This window comes from Strongylocentrotus purpuratus, unplaced genomic scaffold, assembly GCF_000002235.5.
Source record: "Strongylocentrotus purpuratus isolate Spur 01 unplaced genomic scaffold, Spur_5.0 spur5_scaffold_14, whole genome shotgun sequence".
Lineage (NCBI taxonomy): Eukaryota > Metazoa > Echinodermata > Echinoidea > Camarodonta > Strongylocentrotidae > Strongylocentrotus > Strongylocentrotus purpuratus.
This window is the reverse complement of record NW_022145599.1, coordinates 6,984,871-7,011,021: the sequence shown is the minus strand read 5'-3', so window position 1 is coordinate 7,011,021 and position 26,151 is coordinate 6,984,871. Positions and strand designations below refer to the sequence as shown.

General features: G+C 34.9%; 1 protein-coding gene across 1 annotated transcript in view; it reads right to left on the bottom strand.

Moving 5' to 3' along the window:
• Positions 1 to 3,451: 3,451 nt before the first annotated feature.
• LOC100893764 overlaps positions 3,452 to 26,151 on the bottom strand; it is a 59,683-nt gene continuing 36,983 nt past the window's right edge. Inside the window, exons 19-27 of the mRNA XM_030984972.1 lie at positions 14,011 to 14,013; positions 13,244 to 13,249; positions 11,419 to 11,421; positions 10,920 to 10,925; positions 10,553 to 10,555; positions 9,898 to 9,900; positions 7,215 to 7,217; positions 4,618 to 4,989; positions 3,452 to 4,087 (exon numbers count right to left, since the gene is read on the bottom strand). Coding sequence (XP_030840832.1) covers positions 3,855 to 4,087; positions 4,618 to 4,989; positions 7,215 to 7,217; positions 9,898 to 9,900; positions 10,553 to 10,555; positions 10,920 to 10,925; positions 11,419 to 11,421; positions 13,244 to 13,249; positions 14,011 to 14,013 — 632 coding nt within the window. The 3' untranslated portion in view covers positions 3,452 to 3,854. The remainder of the gene's footprint in view (positions 4,088 to 4,617; positions 4,990 to 7,214; positions 7,218 to 9,897; positions 9,901 to 10,552; positions 10,556 to 10,919; positions 10,926 to 11,418; positions 11,422 to 13,243; positions 13,250 to 14,010; positions 14,014 to 26,151) is intronic.

The following is a 26,151-nucleotide window of genomic DNA, read 5'->3' as shown; positions in this document are numbered from 1 at the left end:
TTTGTCATTTGAATTGTATGTTCTTTCAAATCTGACACTCACTTTTTCATTATCTCACCCAAAAAAATATTTTGTGTAGCGCCCTCTTCCACAAAAATCAACTATTCCTTTAATAACAAAACAAAAAAATACATTGAGTATTCTGACATAAAAATAGGATCCCAGCAGTATAAGGGCGCATTAGATAATACACATTTTTATAACAAAATATGATTTGTATCCCAATCGTATTACACAAAAAATACACATTTTGGTCAACCGAAGCCTTTAATATTTTTTAAAAAAATTGTTTTTGCAATATATTTTCCATAACCTGACACGATTTCATTACGATTTTTTTCTTTTTCTTCAAAAGTAATACCTTTATTTTATTTATTTTTTAAATTTAGTTGTAAACATTTTCTTACAATTATTAAAACACAGTTAAAAGCGTTGTTTTGATATCGATAAAAACGGAACAAATGAATTTCGTTCGTTAGTTTGACGTTTATATGTGTAATACGAAATAACCAATGGTCATGCTTAGAATATTACAATACGCTGATAATAATAATAATAATAATTGTAAATTTATAATGCGCAGTTTCTATAAGACACAGATATTGTGTATCGGTTCCTTGAAAAAAACTGTAAATATTGATTTACATCAGGTTCATGGGACTGACATATCGTTGGTTAACGGGGGATTCATAAGGTATTTGGGAATAGACTTTGGTATTGATTTAGAAAAGCTTCCGGATTTCAACTACGACAGAATATTTGATAAACTAAAAAGGCAAATGATATCTTGGTGGAAACGTAACATTTCTGTTTTTGGTCGCGTGGTCTTGGTGAAATTACTGCTAGTCTCGCAATTTAACCATTTATTTATGTCCATTCCTAACCCTTCTGAACATCTTTTAAAAGCAATAAATGTCTCTTTTTTTAAATTTATTTGGAAAGGGAAACCTGATAAGATTAGCAGAAAACAGATGGTTTGTTCTTACGAAAATGGTGGATTGAAAATGGTTGATGTTGTACAATTTTCTAGAGCTTTGAAACTGACCTGGATTAGAAGAATATTGTTGAACTCATGTGAAGACGTTACCCATTTAATGTACGCTTTCTTACGTCCACTATCAGCATTGGAATGGGGTAAAGAAGAGAAGAAGAAGATATGGTACACTTTTTTTACTCCTGTAACGTGACCAAATTGATTTGGAGTCGTTTGACTGACTGGTTAACTATTGTAACACGCTGTAGAATAAAACTGTCCTTAATACATGTTTTGTTAGGTTTCATTGAAAAAAGAAATGATGCTTTAAACTGTATAATAATTTGGACTAAACAACAATTATATTTTTCTCGAATACAAAAGTCTGTACCGTCCTTTCGGACAATAAAACAATATATCAAGAATAGTTACACAAATAAGAGGCAAGTTAGTATATTTGCTAACAAAACTGACAAATTCGATAAAAAATGGATAAATTTTGAGAGGATTTTGATCCTTTAATAGGAGTATATTGAATTTCCCATATCATTTTCAGTCATGATGTTGCATTATTATTTAATTTTTGTTTTTCTTTCCCTTATCTACATGTATGTTCTGTATATACAGTATTATGGTTGATATTCGTTATGTATATCTTATTATGAAATATTGTATGATATTCATTGGAACATGGGTTCAAATATGTTATCTTGAGATTGATTTTCAATAAATGGCCTGTTGGAGGGTTCAAAAAATGGGGAAAAAAAAATGGTCATGCTTAGACCACATTATATTTGAATGTGTTCAGTAACAAAATATATGTGTAACATTTTCTGTACAATATGTAAATCTTTTAAAGGTAACTAATTTGAATTTCAATAATGCATCTTTCATTTAAAGTAGGCATATTCTGTTTACAAAATCTGAATCTGGAATCAACTCATTATTATATGAATGGTTGACTGAAAAGGAATCAAACAATATGAACACTACCTTTTGTATTTAGGGTGTTAAATATACTATGTCCCATTTGCAGGCCAAAAAATGCAAAGGTTAAATTCCAACGGCATTTGACAGACAATTTAGAACTTCCCTCGAAACGAAAGGGCTTGAAAATGGCTTTTAGTGGGAAAATAACGACCATTAGTTGTCGAATCGACTTAAGTGATTGTAATCACTTAATAGTCTGATTTTCAGACTCTTTTACCGAATGGCCGTACGTTTTATGCTGCACAAAGATTCGACCAGTTTAATTTTGGCCATTACAAGTAGTGGGTTATTGATGTAGACAAAAGTTCACGTACCTGTTACAGCTCAATTTATGTAAGTTATTACCAAAGAAAAAAAGATGCCAGTCAGTCACTCAACAGTGTCTGACAGTGAAGTCAAGAAGGTAAACGGGTTTCCTTGCATAATTTGAATACTAGGACACTGCTGATGTTTACAATTAGGACATACATGACATATTCATAATTCCTGCAAATTTCTACAGAATTTGATGTTTGCTGCAAAAAGGACATAGTATCTTTAGCCTTGTTTTCAATTCACATGATGCTGAGCAACTGATAAATATGTAAAAAAACTTTTTTGTTGTCATTCGTAATATGAGAAATAATCCTTTAGGTATAATACACTCTTATTAAAACCAGATCGAATAGAATTACACGATTCATTATAATGAAGGAAACATATTTGTACATCAAATTTGTGTTGAAATTAACAAACTGCTGGCATAGTAGCAAATACAGACAAATAAACGCAATAGAGATACACCGATAAAATATTCACAAAAGGCATGAAAAAGAATAAACCTTGTTTCCAATATGTACAACTATAATATTATTTCACATGAAGTTTTATGAGCGATTGACTAAAGCATGTGAACATTTTTGTTTTCTTTTTTAATAGTAGTAGTAAAATTTCAGGTATAATTCAGGTACCGGTAGGTTCCATGAAATATTCTATGGCACTCTTTTAACAACCAGATCGAAAAGAATTACACGATTCTTTATAATGAAGAACATGTATTGTAGTTTCAACTTCGATTGGGGAATGCATTTACGAATCTAATAAGCGGTTATTAACAAGATTCCACGAACTTATCCTGTCTGGTGTAGATACAGTATGTGTAGTGTAGCGAAAAAAAAATCATCAACATCAGCGTTTAAAGTCCATTTGTCCCACTTTGTGGGGTTGGACATTTCATTTCCTTAATGGCTGCTTTCCAAGCTTTCCTGTCTGTGGGATCCATACGACTGATACCCGATGCTTTGGCATCTTCTTCTATGGTTTCCCTTCCAAGTTTTCCTGGGTCTCCTGCGGGGTCTTCTTCCGGTGACCCGAAAGTTTAGAGCCATCTGGAGCCAGTTTGTTTCCTCTCTTCTTGCCACATGTCCAAACCATCTAAGTCTATTCATCCTCATAACCTGTGCCACCCCATCAGCCCCATTGATTGAAGGAGGACTTTGTTCTTCCTTCTCTCGTGAAGTGATACCCTGCGCATCCACCTCACCATCCTCATCTCAGCTTTCTCTATTCGCTGTACACTGGGTGATTTCATCGCCCATGTTTCGCTCCCGTACGTCATGCATTTTCTAACACAGGCATCATACACCTTCCCCGGCCGTTCACTCTTAACGGGATCGCCCTTGAGGTAAGGAAAGGAGAGAGTTCCCGAAACGTTTTCCAAGTACTTTGGATTCTTGCAGTCACAGCTGCTGTCTCTCCTCCTCTGAAAGTCATCTTCTGAATCTTCTGAAATAAGTCAGCAGGGCGGTATTCCGCATTTCGCTATCCACTTCCATATTCATATCCATTCTTGATGAGAACCTAATTTCGATGTGAGGATATATACCACGCAACTCTGGGGAAACCAATAGATTTAGTACATGTCAATGCGATCATACACACCCGGTGCCATCAGATCGAGCCGTTTTGCAGAGCGTGGTCGGGTCGTTACCATGACAGTGACCTCCTGGAGTGTACGTCCTGACAAGACATCCATGATGCTGTCTCCGCAGTTTTTGCCGTTGAACCCATCAATGAGAATGGTGATTGCTTGAGGCATGTCTTTGAGCAACTGTCGAATCAGGGCTTCATCAACCTCATCAAGATCTACATAGTAAAGAAAATTGAACAATCCATACAATTTGTGAGCTACGTTCTGTTTAGAAAAAGTTTATTGCATTACTATGATATTTTGCAGGTGGATTCCACCATTGCGGACACATGTCCGGTTCTCACGGAAGCACGAACGCCGAAAAAGGGTGTTTTATTGTCATTCGTGGCTGGCCTATCCTTTTAAACTGCCCACGATTGCGTTTAATATTATCCTTTTAAATCAGAGAATGTCATTGCACTTCGCACATCCGTCATTGTGGTGGTAAATAAGTGCACCCCCTCACGCACACATAAATCCGCACACATCTTGCTCGTCCTACTCCTCATTAAATTGATTTTATTATTATACGGTTATAGTTGTACGTTAGCATAATATATATATATATATATATATATATATATATATATATATATATATATATATATATATATATATATATATATATATTTATGTCCTCCTATGTCAACACGTATACATTCGGATGGGTATGTTCTATGTACTGACAACAGTTTTGATTGTATACCTGAAAATAGTTGATGCTTGATAGCACTCTCGATCGTCTGTTTGGGCTTTATGTCATTGGCAGATAGCTCAAAGAGATGCTGCTGTTCTGAGAGGATGCCGGACGCCGTGTTCTGTGTTGCCCAGTCATTTGACAGACTACGACAGAGTGCAGTAAGCTTTGCAGTGTTGCTACCAGACACGATAACTCTCCTCCAATGGTTCCTTGCCATCGGTGATGAAAATATGTCGTGACGTGAATTTTCCATCGGGGAGAATGACGATGATGAGCGATCCCTACGTTTGAGGCCTGGTTGGAAGTCTCGTTTTTGCAGCAAGATCCCATCCGTGAATCTGGCAGGATCTGTGTATATGCGTTCTAGCACTTCAATCACTGTTCAATACGATTTCGAATCAAGAAAAACAATGACAGGTTCATCGCTAGTTATTATGTAAAACCAATGTACTATCTTAGCTTATTTAGGAGCGCTTACATTTACATAGACACCCATCGAGCGAGAGCACTATTAGGTAAGATGAATTAATCACACATTCTAAAGATAAAAGACGTTTTTATAAGTGGGAAAACTATATTATAATTATAATAATAGACTCAGAACTTCTTTCATGATCATGGGAAACGAGCCTTACATTTCTTACAGGGAATAAATGAGAGAATCTATATGCCTCTGAAAATTCGTGTCTAATTTTATATAATTTAAAGGCATTGTGTCCCATTTGCAGACCAAAAAATTGAAAAGGTTAAATTCCAATGGCATTTGAAAGATGATACTTTAGAACTTCCCTCAAAACGAAAGGGCTTGAAAAGTGTTGTAGTGGGAAAATAACGACCATTAGTTGTTGAAACGACTTTAGTGCAGGGCCCTGGGAACGATTTTTTTTTCACCGGGGCTGCTGAGGGGAGGGGGGGGGGGGGTAATGGGACATATATATATATATTTTTGTGTTTCATAATTTGAAAATTTGGTCGGTCGGTATTGGGGGGGGGGGGGTAAGGTCTGTCATTTTGGGTCACCAATTACCACAAATTTTTTTTTATTATTATTATTTTATTTTATTTTTTTATTATATACAAAAATTAAAAAATAAATTAAAAAAAAAAAAAATCGCTTCGAGGGGTAATTTTATAGGATTTTGTGAAAGAAACGTTATAATTGTGTACTTTCTAATCTTCATTTGTGGCTGTCGGCTGTGTGACAATTTTGTAAGCGAAGCATGTAATGATATACAGTAAATATATCATACCAAAACAATTTGCAGGGGTTGCTGTGCTCCCCCCCCCCCCCTGGAAAAGTTCCGGGGGTGCTGCAGCACCCCCGCTTCCCTGGGCCATGCTTTAGTGATTGCAATCCATTTACTAATAGTCTTGATTTTCAGACCCCTGTGCCGAATGGTCGTACATTTATGTGCTGCGCAAAGATTAAATCAGTTTAATTTTTTGCCATTACAAGAAGTAGGTTATTGATGTAGACAAATGCATAGCTCATTTCATGTATGTTATTAACAAAGAAAAGAAGAAGTCAGTCAGTCACTCAATAGTGTCTGACAATAAAGTCTAGAAAGTAAACGGGTTTCCTTGCATAATTCGAAAATTAGGACACTGTTAACGTTTTAAATTTCACAGGTAGGACATATTACGTGACATAATTATGCATAATTCCTGCAAAGCTCTTCAGAATTTGATGTTTGCTACAAATGGGACATAGTACCTTTAAGGTTTTTCAATTTCTTCTCAGTTTGGTATAACAATAAGCCATTTCTTTAAACGTATATTTTTTCATTCTCTCCTTGTCATGACTAAACAAGCAATTGACATGTTCCATGTCTCGAATGATATCCATATTTTTATATTTACCACATAATCTCATCGTATGAAAGCTTTGCGCCATATAATATTTCGCAAGGTAAATTCAATGATTAACAACGGAACGCAACATTTGTGAAATAACTCTTAAGCATGTAATATTACATATTGTTATATCAATTAAATATAACTTTACATTCTAAATTGATATTTATTCAAATTGGAAATATTTCTGAATGTTACAATCTTGCCAAGTTTTAAATGAGGCTAGAAAAAAAATGTAGAATGATAGTCATAATTTCTTAAACGTATCATATAACCAAAATAGGATCAAGTTGCGTCTTATAGAATATATAAAAACCAGAAGTATATGGAGGATTTGGGGTAATTTCATTACTCTGTATTTAATACCATTCATGTTTTCAATGTCTCAGTGAACATGATTTCATTGTTCTGCTCAAATATTAATTCTTACCGAATCACTACAGCGCCATTTCACTGGAGTAGGACAATCACATTGTATACATATAACAATGAGTAAGAAGATCGGAAATAACAAACAGTGCGTTTAGAAACACAAGTCTCTCTCTGTACATTTCTGGTGCTTTTCTTCCTGTATTTGATGTTGAAATTAATCTATGTTTTTAAGACTTATCATCTTTTGCAATAATTCACATGGATGGATTAATGTTAATATAAATTTTGAAATGAGGACAACATTTAAATGTTGAATAGATCATCAGCAAAAAACCACTTATCGAATAAATATTATTAGGAATATATCCCATACTTACTTCCTGTGAACGAAGATCAAGGGAAGAAGAAAAAAGATAGAATTACAGATAAGCATTGACTTCATGTATAAATCATGTTCCTCTTTTGGTAGAGAACGGGAGGGCAGTTTCGGTTATTCATTTCGCTATTATTCCTCGTTAATTCATCCTTATCTTAGTTAGTTTTCATGATAAAAATGGATTACCGAACACTTGTTTTTATTGTTTTGACACAAACCCTTTCGTACCGAAGCACTGCAATTATACTATTTCTTTTTAAGGAGGGTATAGACATCAGATTCATTTACAAATCCTCATGAAGATAAAAGTTGTAAATTTAAATTGCAAAACTGATATGAGAAATGTTAGATCTATATATATATATATATATATATATATATATATATATATATGATACCATTTCCCATGCCTATATTTACGTATCTCTTTATATTGTTTCCATACATTCTAAAACTATTATGTGGGTAAAATATCAAATAAAACAGGATTTACTTTAAGAATACCATTCTGTGACAAATATTCAACATGTAATAACCATATACATTATATATAATTGGCCAAAATCAATTGGCCGTGAAGAAAGATCGAAGCAAATAAAAAACGAGATCTAGATCAATAGTTATATACCGTACAAATAGGCTTTTTCTTCGAAAGTCGCAAATCATTATCAGGCGCGGATCCAGGGGGGGGCCGAGCGTGCCTTGGCCCCCCCCCCCCGCAAAAAAAAAAAAAAAAAAAAAAAGGAGAGAGAGAGAAGGAAAAGAAGGGAAAGAAGAGAGAAAGGGAAAAAAGAAGAGGAAGAAGAAAAGAAAAGAGGGAAGAAGGAGATGGGGGGGGGAGGACCTGCCTCCCCCTCCCCCCCCAATAAAAAAATAAAAGAGAATTAAGGAAAGGGAAAGAAAAAAGATAAAGAGGAGATAAAGGGAAGGACAAAATAGGAAGAAGAAAAGAAAAGAAGGGGAATATCAGTTGTAATTTTCCCGCCAACAAGTTGTGGATCGAGGGGGGGGGGCGCAAAAGACCCTACCCTACCCCCCCCCCCCGTCCCCGCTAAAAAAAGAGAGAAGGAAGGAAAAGGAAAAGAGGAGAGCTAAAAGGGAACAAAAAGAGGAAGAAAAAAGAAAAGGGAGAAAAGAAGCGGAGATCAGTTGCGGTTAATCCCGCCAACAATGTGTGGAGCGGGTTGGGGACCAAAATGACCGTGCCCCTCCCCCCCCCCCCAGCAAACCTAAAAGAGAGATAAGGAAGGGAAGGGAAAGTGAAAGAGGAGAGAAAGGGAAAGGAAAAAAAAGAGAATGAAGAAAGGTAATTGATATCAGTTGCAATTTTCCCGCCAACAAGGTGTAGATCGGAGGGGGGGGGGGGGGGGGGACTGGCATACTGATAGGGGAGGGGGGGGGGGGTTGGAGAAATAGAATTCAAACGTGGTTTATTTATAATTCCATAACGGTGGTTAACAAATAATGCTGAAATGAGATAATTTTCCTCACTTCATGCGTTTGTTGGAAAATGACATATTCCTAAATTTACAGCCAGGCAAGAAAATGCTTCTTGAGATGCCTACATATCAGGGCCCGCGGAACGGCGGGGATCGGGATCCTCGAGCCTCTCCCCCACACTTTCTTTGAAAAAGTATATTAAAGAGAAATAGAAAGAAAGAGAGCGAGAAAGAAAAAATAGTTAACTGCCAGTGTCACATTATAATGGGGTATCGAAATATGCTCATCTGACCATGATTAAAATTAATGCCTAAAATCCTAAGGGCTCTGCCCCCTGGATTCCACGGTTTTTTATGTGTGTATTTTGGAGAACCCCCCCCCCCCTTTTCTGTGGTTTTTTTTTTTTTTAATTAAAAAAAATAATAAAAAAAATATTGCCAATTGGCTGACCTAAAAAAGGTGACCTCACCCCCTCCCCCAACGGAACAAAATGTCAAATTTTCAAATTTCGAGACCAAAAAAAAAAGTAGTGTCCTCTTCCCCCCCCCCCCCCCCCGCTTATTTAGCGGCTGGCTTAGTCGTTACGATTTTTTTTCGGACCAAAAAAAAAAAAGTGGGCCCCCCCCTAAGAAATCCTGGATCCGCGCCTGATCATTATCATTTATCATTTCTACAGCGCATTATATTCTTTTAAAAGCTCTTGAGAAAAAGGATGACACATTATATTTGAACTTATCTTAATCAATTACTATTATTTGAAATTACAACATTTGAAATTAGAAATTGTACGTCGAAAAAAAACTTTCTGATAAGCTGCAATTTTTGTTCTCTCTTTCAGTTTGGTGTTAAATTGTTTTTACTTTCAAGATTCTTTGTCTTTATTAACTAAACTGTTTTACATTTAACAATAATATTTACAGACGTCATGTCTGAGAGTACTCAGCTAAATTTGTATAAAACAAAATGAATCAATGAACTATAACTTCCAAAATGAGAAAAATGAATGAAAATGCATATAGTGACCAGGATTTTATCAAGATGGGAGCATTATAAGCTATTTCTAAATTTGTTTTAATGTATCTTCATGTTGCATTCTGTTGGAATCTAAGTAAGAATATCAACCTCTCGGAATTGTTCAGAAAAAAAGAATGAAAAGGAAATTCTTTATATTAGACATGTAAGATAGGTCAGCAAAATTAAAACACTTATCAAATAAATCTTATAGGAATATGTCCCATACTTACCGACTGTGAACGAAGATCAAGGGCAGAAGAAAAAAGATAGAATTACAGATAAATAGACAACATGCAGTAGCGTCCGCAGGAATTTTTCAAGGGGGGGGGGGGTTAAAATCTGAAAATCGCGCCTCAAATTTCGCAACGACTCAGCTAGCCGCTGAATAAGCGGGAGGGGAGGGGGTAAGATCAGTTTTTTTTTTAACAGAAAAGTGAGGGGGTTATCCTCCGATACCCACACATTAAAACAAATTGAGGGGGTTAACCCCCCCCCCCCCCCCCTGCGTACGCGCCTGACTACATGCTCATGTTCCACTTTTGGTAGAGAACAGGAGGGAAATTTTGGTTAATCATTTCCTCAATATTTCTCAAGAGTTCGTGTCCTTTATTTAAAGTATTCATGTTAACAATGGCTCAGCAAACAATTGTTTTTATTGTATTGCAAGAATGTCTCTCCGTATCGGAGCCTTGAATTCCGAATTTTCGAATTCCGTTTTATTGTATCTTCATATTGCATTCTGTTTGAATATTTGTAAGAATGTTAACCTCGTGGAATTGTTCATGGAAAATGAATGAAAAGTGAATTGTTCATATTGGACACGTAATACAGGTCAGTAAAATTACAATATCAAATAAATATCATTGGATTATATCCCATACTTACTGACTGTGCAAGAAGATCAAGGGGAGAAGAAAAGAGATAGAATTAAAGATAAGTATGGACTATATGTATAAATCATGTTCCTCTTTTGGAAAAGAACGGGAGGGCAGTTTCGGTTATAATCAGTACTTTATTATTCGTCGCGAGTTCATGTCCTTTATCTTAGTTAGTTTTCACGCTAACAATTGATTCGCAAACACTTGTTTTTGTTGTGTTTGTCACAAATCCTTCCGTTCCGAAGCACTGCAACACTATTTCTTTTAAAGAGGATATGGAAATCAGATACATATAAATATTGGACATGTAAGACAGGTCAGCAGAATTAAAACACTTATCAAAAAGATATTATAGGAGTATGTCCCATACTTACCACGCACTGTGAAACAAAGATCAAGGGCAGAAGAAAAAATAGCATTACAGATAAGTACAGACTATAATTATGTATAAATCATGTTGCTCTTTTGGTAGAGAACGGAAGGGGAGTTTCCGTTAATCATTTCGTTATTATTTCTCGAGAGTTCGTGTCCTTTAATTTAGTTAGTTTTTTGGTTTTAACAATGGCTTAACATACACTTGTTCTTATTGTATTGCAAAAATGTCTGTTCGTAACGAAGCACTGTAACACTATTACTTTTAAGGAGGATATGAAAATCAGATACAATCATATACATTTTCTTATGAAGATAGAAGTTGTAAATTTAAATCATCAAACTGATATATAAATAGGCTTTTTCCTTGATAACCGTAAAAAATATCATATTACATTTGTACAGCGCATAACAGTGTTTTAAAAGGTCTTGACAAAAATGACACCTCATATAGGAACTGACATATCAAATAAATATATAAGGATAAAGTTCCATACTTACGTTCTGTGAACGTAGATCAAGGGAATAAGAAAAAAGAATTACATAATATAATACAGACTACATATATAAATCATATAGCTCTTTTGGTAGAAAATGGGAGGGAAGTTTCGGTTAACCATATCGTTATTATACAAGTTATAACACTGGGTTAGCAAACACTTGTTTTTATTGTTTAGCCACAAACCCTTTCGTTTCGAAGCGCGGTACTGTAACACAATTTCTTTTAAGGAGGATATGGAAATCAGATACATATAAAAATCCTTATGAAGATAAAAGTTGTAAATTTAAATAATAATAATAATAATAATAATAATAATAATAATAATAATAATAATAATAATAATAATAATAGCCTAATAATCCACTCCAAATTTTATTAAACCGAAATACTGACATATGAGAAATGTTATATCAATATGTGATTCCATTTCCCATTTCTACATTTACTTATCTCTTTTTCTTGTTTCCATACATTCTAAAACTATTGTTTTGTGTAAAATGTTAAAAAAAATTAAGAATAACATTTCCTGAAAACTTAACAACATGTAATGCTACTATATTTTTAATTTACAATTAGGCTGCCTCATGTTTCACCTGAATAACAACGAACTGCCCCAGGCACTATCTTATTTGTTCAAAAAAAAGAAATCAAGTCCACGAATGTTCTACCCGACAGGCGTTTTCCTATCACCTTCCTAGAACGAGAACAAGCTTTGCTCAAAACACCTTAATATATACAGGTCCTAAGTTCTGGAATTATCTCGATTCTGTGATTAAAAGGTCTGTAAGTGTACATGTATTCAGAAGAAAATTGAAAAGTTATTATTTGAATACATATTGTCATTCCTGACTATTCTTGTCTCCAAACTGCATACTTTTGTTCATTACAATGAGTAACTAACGGTATGACCATACCAACTATGTTTATAATATACTCATATCGAGAACAAACTATATTGTAATATTGTTTCAATAAGCTTTTCCTTGTCTTTTGTAGTTAATTGTGAGTATCGGTTCATGTATCCCTGTAATCCCCCTTTCCCTGTTTTAGCGTGTATTTGTATTTTATAAACTTTACTTTAGTTAATTATGTCATTTTTAGTTTAAGGAGCCTATCCACAACAAGCTCTGCTTTTCCATAGGCTCCGCCACTTTATCTCTTAAGTTAAACTTAATGGACAATATTTTGAATAGTGGGTACCGGCATTCTATGTACATGTATAAAATAATCATTTTCAATATGTTGTTACACTCTTTGTAAAATGAGATATTGTGGAAACCAATAAACTATCTATATCTATCTATCTATCTATATGTAGTCTATGAATGTGGAACACGTGATCTTGATGACAAAATTTCACTTAAATTGCATAATGATATGAAAAAGGATGTCATTCATTATTAAAACACACTTACAACAGAAAACCCGGACTTTGTATCCTGTCATCAATATTCGTCTTCGAATACATTTTAGGGGTAAATCTCTGCAGGAGTGTATGTTTATAACATCCTCGTTCACATCATTATAGAATTGAAGTGACATTTTGCGATCAAATTTTTGGCAGTTTCGGTTATAATCAGTACTTTATTATTCGTCGCGAGTTCATGTCCTTTATCTTAGTTAGTTTTCACGCTAACAATTGATTCGCAAACACTTGTTTTTGTTGTGTTTGTCACAAATCCTTCCGTTCCGAAGCACTGCAACACTATTTCTTTTAAAGAGGATATGGAAATCAGATACATATAAATATTGGACATGTAAGACAGGTCAGCAGAATTAAAACACTTATCAAAAAGATATTATAGGAGTATGTCCCATACTTACCACGCACTGTGAAACAAAGATCAAGGGCAGAAGAAAAATAGCATTACAGATAAGTACAGACTATAATTATGTATAAATAATGTTGCTCTTTTGGTAGAGAACGGAAGGGGAGTTTCCGTTAATCATTTCGTTATTATTTCTCGAGAGTTCGTGTCCTTTAATTTAGTTAGTTTTTTGGTTTTAACAATGGCTTAACATACACTTGTTCTTATTGTATTGCAAAAATGTCTGTTCGTAACGAAGCACTGTAACACTATTTCTTTTAAGGAGGATATGAAAATCAGATACAATCATATACATTTTCTTATGAAGATAGAAGTTGTAAATTTAAATCATAAAACTGATATATAAGAAATGTTAAATCAATATATGACACCATTTTCCACTGTCTACATTTTCTTATCTCTTTATAGTGTACCTCCATACATTTTAAAACTAATGTTTTGTGTTAAATGTCCAAATAAAAAAAGAATTTACATTAAGAAAAACAGTCTCTGACAAATAACCAACATTTAATAACCATATCGATTAACAAAAAATGGCCAAAATCATGGGTCATGAAAAAAAAATGAGAGGTAAAAGAAATGAGATCTTGATTAATAAAGATGTATACTGTACAAAAAGGCTTTTTCCTTGATAACCGTAAAAAATATCATATTACATTTGTACAGCGCATAACAGTGTTTTAAAAGGTCTTGACAAAAATGACACCTCATATAGGAACTGACATATCAAATAAATATATAAGGATAAAGTTCCATACTTACGTTCTGTGAACGTAGATCAAGGGAATAAGAAAAAAGAATTACATAATATAATACAGACTACATATATAAATCATATAGCTCTTTTGGTAGAAAATGGGAGGGAAGTTTCGGTTAACCATATCGTTATTATACAAGTTATAAAACTGGGTTAGCAAACACTTGTTTTTATTGTTTAGCCACAAACCCTTTCGTTTCGAAGCGCGGTACTGTAACACAATTTCTTTTAAGGAGGATATGGAAATCAGATACATATAAAAATCCTTATGAAGATAAAAGTTGTAAATTTAAATAATAATAATAATAATAATAATAATAATAATAATAATAATAATAATAATAGCCTAATAATCCACTCCAAATTTTATTAAACCGAAATACTGACATATGAGAAATGTTATATCAATATGTGATTCCATTTCCCATTTCTACATTTACTTATCTCTTTTTCTTGTTTCCATACATTCTAAAACTATTGTTTTGTGTAAAATGTTAAAAAAAATTAAGAATAACATTTCCTGAAAACTTAACAACATGTAATGCTACTATATTTTTAATTTACAATTAGGCTGCCTCATGTTTCACCTGAATAACAACGAACTGCCCCAGGCACTATCTTATTTGTTCAAAAAAAAGAAATCAAGTCCACAAATATTCTACCCGACAGGCGTTTTCCTATCACCTTCCTAGAACGAGAACAAGCTTTGCTCAAAACACCTTAATATATACAGGTCCTAAGTTCTGGAATTATCTCGATTCTGTGATTAAAAGGTCTGTAAGTGTACATGTATTCAGAAGAAAATTGAAAAGTTATTATTTGAATACATATTGTCATTCCTGACTATTCTTGTCTCCAAACTGCATACTTTTGTTCACTACAATGAGTAACTAACGGTATGACCATACCAACTATGTTTATAATATACTCATATCGAGAACAAACTATATTGTAATATTGTTTCAATAAGCTTTTCCTTGTCTTTTGTAGTTAATTGTGAGTATCGGTTCATGTATCCCTGTAATCCCCCTTTCCCTGTTTTAGCGTGTATTTGTATTTTATAAACTTTACTTTAGTTAATTATGTCATTTTTAGTTTAAGGAGCCTATCCACAACAAGCTCTGCTTTTCCATAGGCTCCGCCACTTTATCTCTTAAGTTAAACTTAATGGACAATATTCTGAATAGTGGGTACCGGCATTCTATGTACATGTATAAAATAATCATTTTCAATATGTTGTTACACTCTTTGTAAAATGAGATATTGTGGAAACCAATAAACTATCTATATCTATCTATCTATCTATATGTAGTCTATGAATGTGGAACACGTGATCTTGATGACAAAATTTCACTTAAATTGCATAATGATATGAAAAAGGATGTCATTCATTATTAAAACACACTTACAACAGAAAACCCGGACTTTGTATCCTGTCATCAATATTCGTCTTCGAATACATTTTAGGGGTAAATCTCTGCAGGAGTGTATGTTTATAACATCCTCGTTCACATCATTATAGAATTGAAGTGACATTTAGCGATCAAATTTTTGGAATTTGAGGCCCCCAACGCTTTGGAGGGGCTTTAAATGTCTCATTATTGTTAAAAATCATTAATTGATAACACGTAATTATTAAGTATAATTTAAAGGACAATACTTATATTTAATTAGCTTGTTTCTGATTTCGACACCTGTATTTGCTTATGTAATTTGAACAGTATATGGTTAACTACCTTTACAGCGTTGATGAGAAGGATACCTTTGTAAAATAATTCGACGTTTGTGAAATGTTTGTTTGGGGTTTGAACAGATTTTCCCCCCAATCAATATGTTTCTCGGTTTTTTGTTGTTGAGAATATTCTCCAAAGTCGCTTTTGTAAAGATGTCAATTATTCAGCCCCTTCTCCATAATTACAATTATTTGAAACTAAAATCTGGGAATATATTAAATTACAGTTCTAACAGTTCTATTTCAACGCTCCTTGCTTTTGCCTTTTGTGCGAGTATGTTTTAATGAATTCTCTCATTTATATCTTTAAAAAATCCCAAAATACTAATTTATTCAAAATCTGTAATGACCATTCAGATTTTAATTCCTGTATTTCCTTATTCACCTCTTCAACAAAATCTTTATCCATACATAAACTACTGTTAAATTTCCAATATGATTTCCCCAAAACAAACTTATCAACCAAATCATTAAATTCTAGCCCAACGCCAGAATGATCTGGCGTAATAGATTTTTCAACACTACAAGGTATAAACCAATAATCTAAACGGCTTTGCACAACCGGCCAATTTTGTCGAAAAGTAAACTGCTTTACATTCGGAATTTTTTTCTCCATATATCTTCTAAATCGTATTTATTTAAAAATTCCTTAATCAAATCAATAACCCGAGATTTCACAGGTGTTTTTGACCCCACATAATCTAATTTTCCATCCAATATACTATTGAAATCCCCTCCTAATAAAACTAAATAGTTCCGATCACACTGATCATCACTGAAAATAAGCATTAACCAATAGCATTTTAACCCTTTGTATTTCACCTTTAAAAATAATGTATCTCCCCTCTTCATCTACTTCAATTTTGTTTTCTTCAAAATCTAAATGATTAGAAAATAAAATAAGAACCCCTCTACTATGGTTTGACCCAAGACTAAAAAACATTGGCCCTCCCCAATCTTGTTTCCACCGCTCTTCTATCTCTACTGTACTATATGTTTCTTGTAAGAAAATTATACTATTCTTTTTAGTTTTGCACCATTCAAAAATATTCACTCTTTTTAACCTATCTCTTATTCCTCTAACATTTATTGTCATGAAAGATAATTTCACTGCCATGTTATTTTGTGTGTAATTGTATCCAAAACCTTACATCCATAAACTCCAGCAAATGTATAGAAAAAACTATCTGCAGCCAAACATACATGCATACTTATCGTCGAATTATATTTTAAAAGATGTAAGCAGACTCCACCCCGTACCACACAACCCACCACATTCATACACACAAGCATATTCACTACACACACAACACCCCCACACAAAACAACCCAAATCTGCTCTTCGGTATACACAATACGTATACATCCGAGAGCAAGAGCCTCCCCCTTTCCCTGTCAATTTAACTAGACCAATGACAGAACTCCTCATCTCAATTCTAAACATTTCTTCTTGCACAAGTCGATGAGAAATACGTTGTATTGTTATATAACCGTAATCTAATTTAAAAAAAATATTACAAATGGCTTTTATCCCTTAACAAATGCCTTGAATTGTAATACGGAACCTCGTCATAACTAAGTTAAATGATTTTCCTAAAATGCATTACAGTGAATAGGCCATTTTCGTAATGTAACTAAATTTAATGCATAAGTCTTTGTGGAGTGCCTCAATACAAATTATTTCATTCACCTGGTAAGAATAATAGTATTTCAATAGACATAATCCAAACTGCATACATTAATCGTTGCCAGGTCGGACAAACATTATGGCTTGACCTACCTAGCAACACTTGATATATGCAGTTTGCATTCTGACTATTGAATTACTATTATTCTTATCAGGTGAATGAAATAATTTGTATTGAGGCACTTCACAAAGACTTGTGCATTAAATTTGGTTACATTACGAAAATGGTCTATTGACCGGCCCGCGTACCTAATCACAATACGCACCTTCTAATTAAAAATAAAAACACGATCCCAATAAACCAAATTCCCCCAAACGACACCAGTTCGGCATCCCAATAAACTGTTCATGTTAACCGAACCCATCATGCTATCATTTACCAAGTTCTATAATTTGCATAATATGCCTCACCAATGAATAAATAGACCGGCTCACGCACCTGATCATTTTGTATGCACTCCCTAAAAAAAACTCCTAAAGGGCGTTCCCGACAACTCGAAAGAACACCAAACGTCAGCCCGACATAATGATAGGCAAGCATGCATACCGGATTCCAACACGTTCCTCCCTCTCAAAACATCACACCACCACCTGGCTTTAAAAAATAGTTTTGGCTGGGTGAGCAGATCGGACCATTATCCAGATACTCGAATTGTTTTCACTTTACAGAAAAAGTTTTAAATATGTATCAGTCATTAACTAAGATATGTGAATTTACACACACACACACACACGCACACACATGAATAAGGGAAACATTAACTATGAACTAAAATAATTTCAATAAAATACAAGTATATGAAAAAAATTCGATTAATTAAATTATGTAAGTCTACTTATTACCAATGCCTTTACATTGGAAATACAGACGTACCAGTATTGAAGTGTTGTTGCCGTTCAACTGGTTGGAAGTTTTACCAAATGGTTCTAATGGCTCAGCTAGACCAGTTGAATTCTAACTGGCCTGGATCAACTGGATCATTTAGCCCATTTCAATTTCCAGGGTTAAAAGTTGGCATTAACTGGTTCTTCAACTGGACCAGTTGCAACTAGCTTTTTCTTATGGGGTGTTTGCATCCCCCCAACCCCTCCAATCCCAAACTGCTTCCGGCGCGCCTGGACGTAATTATGGAAGATCCAAAACACGATGTTCAAAAACGGGATGAGAAAGTCATTATTTTGGTTCTTTTATTGTGTAACATTTGCGTAATTATTGGGTTGAACGCGGGTTATAGTAACATATTTCCTCTTCGACGTAAATTTCACGTGAATGAAGAACATGATTCATCTCAAGTCAGCCTCTTAATATTCACGTGAATTTCACGCAGATATTTTGACTAAAACTATCACTAACGCCTCACGTGTTTCTGTGACGCGATTCTAAAACTTCTTAAGAATGTGATAATTTCGTTTATGAAGATGTAATTTCATAACCAAACAAAAACGGGAGTATTAGGTTTACAAACCATGGTCTCAATTGCGTGATTTAGTGTACGTGATTTATAAGTGACCTAGTGCAAGAAACGTGTTAACACAATCACGTAAATGTCAAGTGTTTGAAGAACGTAAATCTGTTCAAGTCGATACCTTGATAATGACGTGATTTTCACGTGAATTTGTTTATTGGGGTACGCCATAGAGCGGGGCAGTGCGGGACCAAAATGCGGGCAAGTGTCAACGTAGTCCAGAATCTGCATGGTCCTTTATAATTTCCCTACACACTTGATTCAAGCCGTCGAATACGGAGCCCCGGAAGTGACATGGAGAAATTTTTTTTTTCTTGTTTTCCTGAGATAAATTCTCGTTTTCCTGAGATAATTTTTCGTTTTCCTGAGATAAATTCTCGTTTTCCTGAGATAATTTTTCGTTTTCCTGAGATAAATTCTCGTTTTCCTGAGATAATATTTCGTTTTCCTGAGATAATTCCCGTTTTCCTGAGATAAATTCTCGTTTTCCTGAGATAATTTTTCGTTTTCCTGAGATAAATTCTCGTTTTCCTGAGATAATATTTCGTTTTCCTGAGATAATTCCCGTTTTCCTGAGATAAATTCTTGTTTTCCTGAGATAATATTTCGTTTTCCTGACATAAATTCTCGTTTTCCTGAGATAAATTCTCGTTTTCCTGAGATAATTTTTCGTTTTCCTGAGATAATTCCCGTTTTCCTGAGATAAATTCTCGTTTTCCTGAGATAAATTCTCGTTTTCCTGAGATAATTTTTCGTTTTCCTGAGATAAATTCTCGTTTTCCTGAGATAATATTTCGTTTTCCTGAGATAATTACTGTTTTCCTGAGATAAATTCTCGTTTTCCTGAGATAAATTCTCGTTTTCCTGAGATAATTTTTCGTTTTCCTGAGATAATTCCCGTTTTCCTGAGATAAATTCTCGTTTTCCTGAGATAAATTCTCGTTTTCCTGAGATAATTTTTCGTTTTCCTGAGATAAATTCTCGTTTTCCTGAGATAATATTTCGTTTTCCTGAGATAATTCCCGTTTTCCTGAGATAAATTCTCGTTTTCCTGAGATAATTTTTCGTTTTCCTGAGATAAATTCTCGTTTTCCTGAGATAATATTTCGTTTTCCTGAGATAATTCCCGTTTTCCTGAGATAAATTCTCGTTTTCCTGAGATAATTTTTCGTTTTCCTGAGATAAATTCTCGTTTTCCTGAGAAAATATTTCGTTTTCCTGAGATAATTCCCGTTTTCCTGAGATAAATTCTCGTTTTCCTGAGATAATTTTTCGTTTTCCTGAGATAAATTCTCGTTTTCCTGAGATAATATTTCGTTTTCCTGAGATAATTCCCGTTTTCCTGAGATAAATTCTCGTTTTCCTGAGATAATATTTCGTTTTTCTGACATAAATTCTCGTTTTCCTGAGATAATATTTCGTTTTCCTGAGATAAATTCTCGTTTTCCTGAGATAATATTTCGTTTTCCTGAGATAAATTCTCGTTTTCCTGAGATAAATTCTCGTTTTCCTGAGATAATTTTTCGTTTTCCCGGTGAGATAATTCCCGACCAATACATGTTGCATAACTTTCGAAACCCTAGACATCGTTTGTTATATGATCACAGATTTCCCGATTTTCTTGATCGATTTTAATTTGTTTAAAACTTGAACATTTCATAGCTTTCTTATTTCATATCCGATTTTCCTCAAACTTTTATTAATCACTTTGTCTTATTTGTCTCCTTTTATTAAAATATAGATATTCTTAGGGTGGCCTTCCCCTTTAAGGCCCTTTTGGAATTGATAATTATCTTCATAAATATATCGAATTTCGACAATTGAATGTTGAGACCTACAAGGTGATGTGAATAACTGAATACCAGGCGCGGATCCAGGGGGGGGGACCGAGCGGGCCTTGGCCCCCCCCCCCCCGCAAAAAAAAAAAAAAAAAGAGAGAGAAGAAAGGAAAAGAAGGGAAAGAGATACATGTAGAAGAGAGAAAGGGAAAGAAAGAAGAGGAAGAAGAAAAGAAAAGGGGGAAGAAGGAGATTGGGGAAGGCGAAAGGGCCTTGCCTCCCAGGCTGTTGATCCCCCCCCCCCAATCAAAAAAATAAGAGAGAAGGAAGGAAAGGGAGAGAAAAAAGGAAAAGAGGAGATACTGGCGTACTGATAGGGGGGGGGGGGGCTTGGGGGAAATCAAATTCAAACGTGGTTTATTTCTAATTCCACAACGGTGGATTACAAATTGCTGAAATGACATAATTTCCGAGATTTTTCCTCACTTTTTAGTTGATTCCTACTTGTCAGGGCCCGAGGTACGGCGGGGATCGGGAGGCCCGAGCCCCCCCCCTACTTTTTTGAAAAAGTATATTAAAGAGAAATAAAATAGAATGAGAGCAAGAAAGAAAGAATAGTTAACTGCCAGTGTTGAAAAATAATGAGGCATCAAAATATGCTCATCTGACCGTGATTAATGCCTAAAACCCCTAAGCTTCCAGGGGCTCTGCCCCCTGGATTCCACCTAGGGCCCTACGGCGGGCCCTTAGATGCTCATCTGACGGTAATTTAATGCCTAAAACCCCTGATATTTTGGGGCTCCGCCCCCTGGACCCCACGCCAAATAGTGACGTGCCAGTCTCACAAAATAATAAGGTATACAAAAAATGTTCATCTGACCTTAATTAAACGCCTAAAACCCCTGAGCTTCCGGGGCCGGCTCCGCCGCCTCGACCCCCCCCCCAGGGGCCCTAAGACGGCCCCTGATTCAGACAAGGATTAAGAGTATAGAGAACGATACAACGCATCGTCTTCTTTCTCTAATAATATAATGAAACGTCAAAGCTTCGCGCAGGAGGGGAGGGGGGGGGACTGAATTCAGACAAGGATTAAGAATCGAAAACGGTACAACGAATCGTCTTCTTTCTCTCATAATCTTATGAAACGTCAAAGCTTCCGCGCTTCGCGCGGGAGGGGGGAACCTGAATTCAGACGAGGATTCAGAGGCGAGAACGGTAATACGAATCTTTCATGATTTAATGAAAGGTAAAAGCTTCCGCGCTTCGCGCGGGATGGAGGGGGAACTAAATTCCGATGAGGATTATTTTCGAGAACGGTACAACGAATCGTCTATTTTCTCTAATGATTTAATGAAACGTAAAAGCGTCCGCGCTTCGCGCGGGAGGAGGGGGTTGGGGGAGAATCTAAATTCAGACGAGGATTATTTTCGAAAACGGTACAACGAATCGTCTTCTTTCTCTAATGATTTAAGGAAATTTAAAAGCTTCCGCGCTTCGCACGGGAGGGGGGAACCTAAATTCAGACGAGGATTAAGAGTCGAGAACTCGACAACGAATCGTCTCCTTTCTCTAATAATTTAATAAATCGTAAAAGCTTCCGCGCTTCGCACGGGAGGGGGAAAACTAAATTCAGACGAGAATTATTTTCGAAAACGGTACAACAAATCGTCTTTTTTCTCTAATAATTTAATGAAACGTCAAAGCTTCCGCGTTTCGCGGAGGAGGGAGGGGGAAAATCGCCCCTCCCTGCACCGACCCCCCCCCCCCGCATTACGTCACTGTTGGTCACCATTACGTACCAATATTTGGCTCGCAAAATTTCAAATTTGGGCCCCCCCCCTAAGAAATCCTGGATCCGCGCCTGCTGAATACCCCCCTAAAACTGGATTTAGGCCCTAGGCTGACGGCCGTCGGCCTCGTGGGCTGTCCCCTATTGTAATCGGGCAGTCTGTTAATAAAGTGTTCTTGAATCAAGATAGATTTATCATCCAAATTGGTATTGTACCTAAATTTGTACGAGTGTCTTTTATTTGTCAATTGCGCTCTTCGCTCGCTCGCAATTTATAGTAAATATATATGACATCGTACTCAGGGGGGGGGGGGGGCATTCAGATGCCAAAACGTTATAAAATTAGAAGAAAATTGTATTTTTTCAATTCATTTTAACTGTTCATTTTACAACGGAAATTATCTCAGGAAAACGAAATATTATCTCAGGAAAACGAGAATTTATCTCAGGAAAACGAAATATTATCTCAGGAAAACGAGAATTTATCTCAGGAAAACGAAATATTATCTCAGGAAAACGAGAATTTATCTCAGGAAAACGAAATATTATCTCAGGAAAACGAGAATTTATCTCAGGAAAACGAGAATTTATCTCAGGAAAACGAAAAATTATCTCAGGAAAACGAGAATTTATCTCAGGAAAACGGGAATTATCTCAGGAAAACGAAATATTATCTCAGGAAAACGAGAATTTATCTCAGGAAAACGAAATATTATCTCAGGAAAACGAGAATTTATCTCAGGAAAACGAAATATTATCTCAGGAAAACGAGAATTTATCTCAGGAAAACGGGAATTATCTCAGGAAAACGAAATATTATCTCAGGAAAACGAGAATTTATCTCAGGAAAACGAAAAATTATCTCAGGAAAACGAGAATTTATCTCAGGAAAACGAAATATTATCTCAGGAAAACGAGAATTTATCTCAGGAAAACGAAATATTATCTCAGGAAAACGAGAATTTATCTCAGGAAAACGAGAATTTATCTCAGGAAAACGAAAAATTATCTCAGGAAAACGAGAATTTATCTCAGGAAAACGGGAATTATCTCAGGAAAACGAAATATTATCTCAGGAAAACGAGAATTTATCTCAGGAAAACGAAATATTATCTCAGGAAAACGAGAATTTATCTCAGGAAAACGAAATATTATCTCAGGAAAACGAGAATTTATCTCAGGAAAACGGGAATTATCTCAGGAAAACGAAATATTATCTCAGGAAAACGAGAATTTATCTCAGGAAAACGAAAAATTATCTCAGGAAAACGAGAATTTATCTCAGGAAAACGAAATATTATCTCAGGAAAACGAGAATTTATCTCAGGAAAACGAAATATTATCTCAGGAAAACGAGAATTTATCTCAGGAAAACGGGAATTATCTCAGGAAAACGAAATATTATCTCAGGAAAACGAGAATTTATCTCAGGAAAACGAAAAATTATCTCAGGAAAACGAGAATTTATCTCAGGAAAACGGGAATTATCTCAGGAAAACGAAATATTATCTCAGGAAAACGAGAATTTATCTCAGGAAAACGAAAAATTATCTCAGGAAAACGAGAATTTATCTCAGGAAAACGGGAATTATCTCAGGAAAACAAAATATTATCTCAGGAAAACGAGAATTTATCTCAGGAAAACGAAAAATTATCTCAGGAAAACAAGAATTTATCTCAGGAAAACGAAAAATTATCTCAGGAAAACGAGAATTTATCTCAGGAAAACGGGAATTATCTCAGGAAAACGAAATATTATCTCAGGAAAACGAGATTTTATCTCAGGAAAACGAAAAATTATCTCAGGAAAACGAGAATTTATCTCAGGAAAACGAAAAATTATCTCAGGAAAACGAGAATTTATCTCAGGAAAACGGGAATTATCTCAGGAAAACGAAATATTATCTCAGGAAAACGAGAATTTATCTCAGGAAAACGAAAAATTATCTCAGGAAAACGAGAATTTATCTCAGGAAAACGAAAAATTATCTCAGGAAAACGAGAATTTATCTCAGGAAAACGAGAAAAAAAAAATTCTCCATGTCACTTCCGGGGCTCCGTAGTCGAAGGTGGCGTTATCAACAAACTCATAATTATGCTCACAAGCCCAGCTTAATGATCACGCCATCATCGGCTGGTAGCAAGTAAGTAGGGAGAGGTAGTGTTGGTGTGGTGGAGATCAAAATTAAATAGGCCAGAATCTGGACTAGTGTCAACGAGGCAATACTGTAGGCATTACTTTGGCGCAAGTCGATTTTTGTACTCTCACAAACAATGCCTCCTGTTCATCCAAGCGTGAACACATACCACACACAAATGATACCAAATGATTTGGGATAAAACACTTTTTCATAAGATGTATAATGATTTACTGTTCAAAGATGATTTTAAAAATGACTAGCAATTTTCTAGGTGTAAACTTTTTTTTGACTCACACGGTATGTACATTTGACCTTGTATCAAGAACAAGGATAACAGTAAAGATATAATTTGAAGATATATTATGAGGGTGCTGAAGCACTTAGAGTAGAGATTTGGAATTCATTATTGTTTAGTTCATTGTTTATTCAAGCCATAATTAAGTCTAGTTGAGACACTTGTAGCGCGAGTCTATATTTATGTAAAGCCATAATGCAGATGGGACTAAAATAGTGACTGGGGTTATTTTAATAGGTTATGAAGATCATGACACAATGTACATTATTTTATGAGTTTCTCAAAGAGACTGTGTTATTGCCATATTGATGATGCTATGATGTACTTATATTTAAGATTCTTTTTCTGTGATTTATCCACAGTTTTCACGGAATAAAACGGAATGAATTGGAATGGAATGAAGTGGTTACTCCAATTAAAGCTACAAATTCCCGTAGAAACCTATGTTCAGACGTGTTTATTTATTATCAACCTCGCTGTAGCCACATGTACCATTTTTCAATAACAACATTAATTTGTCTCTATATTTTCCCTTTCATTCTAAAACGATTATTTTGAGTAAAATGTCCAATAAAACAGGGTTTATTTTAAGAATAACATTGTCTGACAAATATCCAACATCTAATAACCATATACATTATATATAATTGGCCAAAATCATGGACCGTGAAGAAAGATCGGAGCAAATAGAAATGAGATCTAGATCAATAAATATATACCCTACAAATAGGCTTTTTTCTTCGATAATCGTAAATGATTATCATTTATCATTTGTACAGCGTATACAATCTTTTAAAGGGATCCGGTAACTTTGTTTCAGATTCTGAAACAAAATTCTGGATTTAGCTCATGCTGCAATGATAATTATAAACCTTTAGGTCAGTCAGGAGGCCGATGAGTTTTAAAATCCCATCGCCTCTCTAATTATCAAGATATTTATGATTGAAATTACAAATTTTGAAAACCGTTTGCCAAACGGTTTTCATAACACTACAGTCTATTGGGGAAAACGATTATGGTAAAACCGGTCACTCAAAGATTTTTACTTTTTTGAGGCACTCCTTGATCATTTTGAAGCGCAATTTTGTTAGGACTTCAATATTATACCATATCACAGACAGTGATAACACGTAGTGCCGTGTATCTCAGATTTAACATTGTTAAACGATCCCTTTAAAAGCTCTTGAGAAAAAATGATGACACATTATATTTGAACTTATTTTAATCAGTTACTATTATTTGAAATAACAAATTATTA